The sequence below is a fragment of the Teleopsis dalmanni genome, chromosome 1, assembly GCF_002237135.1.
Source record: "Teleopsis dalmanni isolate 2A chromosome 1, ASM223713v2, whole genome shotgun sequence".
Classification (NCBI taxonomy): Eukaryota; Metazoa; Arthropoda; class Insecta; order Diptera; family Diopsidae; genus Teleopsis; species Teleopsis dalmanni.
The window spans coordinates 176,069,300-176,073,358 of record NC_051846.1 but is presented as its reverse complement, the minus strand read 5'-3'; the positions used below and the strand labels follow the sequence as shown (position 1 = coordinate 176,073,358).

Sequence of the window (4,059 nt, the reverse complement as noted above, 5' to 3'; positions counted from 1 at the left end):
AAACCCCACTTATTAGAATATAAACACAAAAAATATATAGACTTTTTTATAACCTATATAATGTAACTATGCACTTATACAATTATACAATCATTATAGATTATATCAGAGATTAATACAGCATATTAAAATATTCATACAGTTTATTAATCTTAAACTTTGTGGTCCCTACTAAAAACAATAATGTTATACTGGTCCTCATCCAAAAAAAAGGTTGGGAACCACTGCTCTGATATATATTAAGATAAGGTTTATCAGCATTAATTCTTGGTCTTTTGTTTTAATAGGATGAGTCTATTTATTCTGCGAGTTCCTAAAATTAATAGTTTTACTGTTGCCGTCATCGGTTATTGGTTATTTTTTTAGAATTAATTTAATATCACTTAGCATATACTATTTTACAAATGTGTTCTACTGATATGAGAGTTTTAGTATAAAAATATGAACTGGAAGTTTCATATAAATTTTTTTGAAAGAATTTTTTGATACCCTGCCTTCTTATAAACATCAAGATGCTCATCTTGATGTCGAAATGTTATTCTATCTTCTTAAATAAGTTGATTCTTTAATGTACTACAAAATAAGTGATTTCTTAGTATGTGTCCAGATTAACTCAAGTCTTATATTACCGAACTCGTATAACATCTCAAAGTCAATACTTGTAAATATTTAAGAATGTTTAGAACTTTATTGCGAACGCTTATTATACAAATTTATGAAAGCTTTATAACCAGTTAGTAATAAAGCCTGAATTATATTAGCATATAGATATTTGGGTTATAAATTATAATAGTCTTGCGTGAAGTAAGGTAATGTTATCATTGTATTTAAAACAGCACTCTTAAGTGTAGTAATTTAGAATATCTATATAGTGTGTTTGTGCACTGTTACATTATTCTGGAATTCAAAACACGCAAACATAATCTAGTAATTTAATAGAACGCAAAGCATAGCTACTGCATCGATGACAGAATGCAAAGAGCTTAAAAAAATTATAATTATTAAGTAACTAGTATGGGTAAACGAAGCAACTTATTGAGTAATACAACCTAAAAACATTTATTAAAGTTTATAGTTTAGATTAGATAGATGACTCTACCGCAATAACGAATAATTGCATTATTTAGACTTCGTTATTTTTGGACTACTGCTACAGTTAGTAATATTAAACTTAGTACGAGTACCTTCTAGATTTTGTCGCACTGGAACAACTGCACAACCACTATATAAATTATATGTTCTTCTTCTCCTTAGTATCTTCTAAGCTTCATAGTATTGAGTATTTTAAAATCGTCGTGTGGGGAATGAACTTCTTCAGCATATCAGTGTTAACTGTATAATTTACTTATATTTTCTGCTAACAAAATTGTTAAGTAAATTTTACTTCAGTAATTTTAAATCAGTAAACCACAAAGAGTTGTAGAACAATTTTGCCCCAATAACAACCACTAGAGAAGTGATTTGGACTACAGTCATTCCCGATTATTACCATAGGAGTGATAGACCTAAGAAGAGACTTAACCCAAAAATAATATTGAGGTCACTAATATTGAATGTTACATTTGACATTTATGTTTATAAGTATGAAATGAAATTTCAATCCAATATTTTATGGGTTATTCAAAAAATTGAATAACCTTATTTTCGTAGTAGTTTCAGAACAGAAGAGCTTACTTCAGCGTTTAATAATGTATTATATCCTTGGTATTATGTTCGTTGAAACTTACTGTCTCATTTCTCCAAAAAATTTTCAAAGCATCTTAAAAATGAATCTGTTCTAATCAATTTAATTATTTTTTTTAATTGTTCTTTCAACTCAGTCCAAAAAGTCCATTATAACAGTTACTGGAAAAGGTGAGAGCAATAAATTGAAGCGAACTAGTTCAATGATATATTTCTTTCTTAAAACAACCTTAGCATTATAGGATCTACATTATTATAGACATATAATTGATTTTGCTTTGATTTGTATCGAATGTTTTAAAGTTAAGCTTAATATATGATTATGATTAAGATCTGTATACCATTGGATAGACATAAAAAAGAGGCTATGTATTACTGAGAAAATGTGAGAGAATAAATTATTGAAAAACAATTTCCAAGATTAAATTTTAAATAAAATTCTTGATTCTAAAATTAAATTAAAAATTTGATTTTTGAATTTGATCATTTTCTCACTATCTCACTTTACCATCTTTGGTATAGTGAGATATGTCTGTATCTCGCTTAAGAGTTCCATAATATACATAACTGTTAAAATAAACTTTCAGAACGCAAACAATCTGCAAAAGTACGCAAAAACAATAGTGTTTATAGTGAAAAAACCACACTTTGCACTACTTTAATAAATTTATATAGCTGTGGTTTATGCTTTTTCTAAAAATAGTGTTGTAAGCGAAAGTTCGTTTGCAAATAAATTCACAAAACACGAAAAATGAATAGCCAAAATTAAGTATTCGTTGCTACTACTACAGTTAAAAGTTGACAGAATTAAAGTCCTTACTGTTGTAGTCTAAAAAATTGTATAAGGTCAATTAAGCCTATAGATGCTTAAGCCATTGCCAATAGCCAATAGATGTAGTGGTAATTAATTCAATACGTCTGACGAAACTTGAATAGCCCAAATAAAGTATTCGTTGCCAAGACTACAGTTAAAAATTGACAGGGTTAAACCCCTAACAGTTATAGTCTAAAAAATTGTGTAAGATCAATTAAGCCAATACATGTTTAAGCCATCGTCAATAACCAATAGATGTATTAGTAACTAAGCCAATACGTCTGATGATGAATATTTAACTGAATTTAAATTTAAAAAATATTAAATGACCAAACAGACTTAATTATAAATATAGTTATGTTTCAATAAAATATATCTATTAAAATAAACACTGAAAAATAAATATTTGAATATTGAATAAAGCCCGGCAAAATTTAAATACATAAAATATAACTTACATGCCTTAATTTGAATGTACGCATTAAAATTGTTAACAGCCAAAGTGCCATATGACAGCATTAAAAATGAGAAAGAAAAAAAAACCAAATTACGTACAAAACACTTAAAAATACTAAGATTCAATATATGCCTTAAAATTTATAACAGCCAAAGTGCCATATGACAGCATCAAAAATGGGGGAAAAAAGAAGTACACTGAGTGTACAAAAACGAAGATTTATTTCATAAAAAATGTTGAAGTAAAAACGATCGCAAAAAACCAAAGTTGTCTTTTAAAGTATATTTTATATTAAATTTTTTATAAAAGATGATACGTATACGTATAATTTTGTAGGTAATTCGATACATTTCATTCGCTTTGAAAACCTCAATTAATCTTGTTTTTAACATCTTTTGTGATTTTTATTTGTAGTGCCCTAAATTAAATATATCAATCAATTTATTCAATTCTTTGCTAAGTTTAATATGATAAATCTTTTGTGTTGTTCCTTTTCCAGGTTCCATATCACCAGAAGACAAAGTTTGTCTAAGCGAGGAATGTGTACGGACAGGTAAGGGATACGTTAAGCAATCCTAACCAGGTAACTTTCTTGTCAAAAACATACACACACGTAATTTTTTATTTGTTTTTCTTTCTTTTTTTTTACAAACCTTAAGTTATCGCAAATATTCTACAATAGACTCATTCACTCATTCATTCACTTACTCATTTTTATCTTAACAATATCAAAATTCCATTCACACATTCTCAATCTGACAACAACTTTTGTACGTACGAGTATAATAAGAATTCCCTAAAAAAGTATTCCAAAGTTTCATTCAACTCGTGACATAATAAGGTTGGCTTGCCTCTTCATCCTTTTATTGAAATGGTTATGTGACAAAATCCAACAGATTCTATAACGTTTGTGACCATTGTTCCCTTGATGGGAAAAACTTATCTGCCGGCAAAATGTAATAGAACCAACAATAATAAGAAAGCTAATACACATACATAGTACGCAGGACTGTTCGCTAGTCCTATAATGTTAATAAATATAGTATGTAAAATAACAAAACGGCAACAACAATAGACAACAACAACAATATAGAGCAGAGTATCC

The 4,059-nt window shown here is 28.0% G+C and overlaps 1 protein-coding gene across 1 annotated transcript in view; it reads right to left on the bottom strand.

The window, feature by feature from the left end:
• Positions 1-687: 687 nt before the first annotated feature.
• Positions 688-4,059, bottom strand: part of LOC119666778 — a 14,034-nt gene continuing 10,662 nt past the window's right edge. The window contains exon 3 of the mRNA XM_038076057.1: positions 688-747. Within this exon, the coding sequence (XP_037931985.1) occupies positions 688-747 (60 nt within the window). The remainder of the gene's footprint in view (positions 748-4,059) is intronic.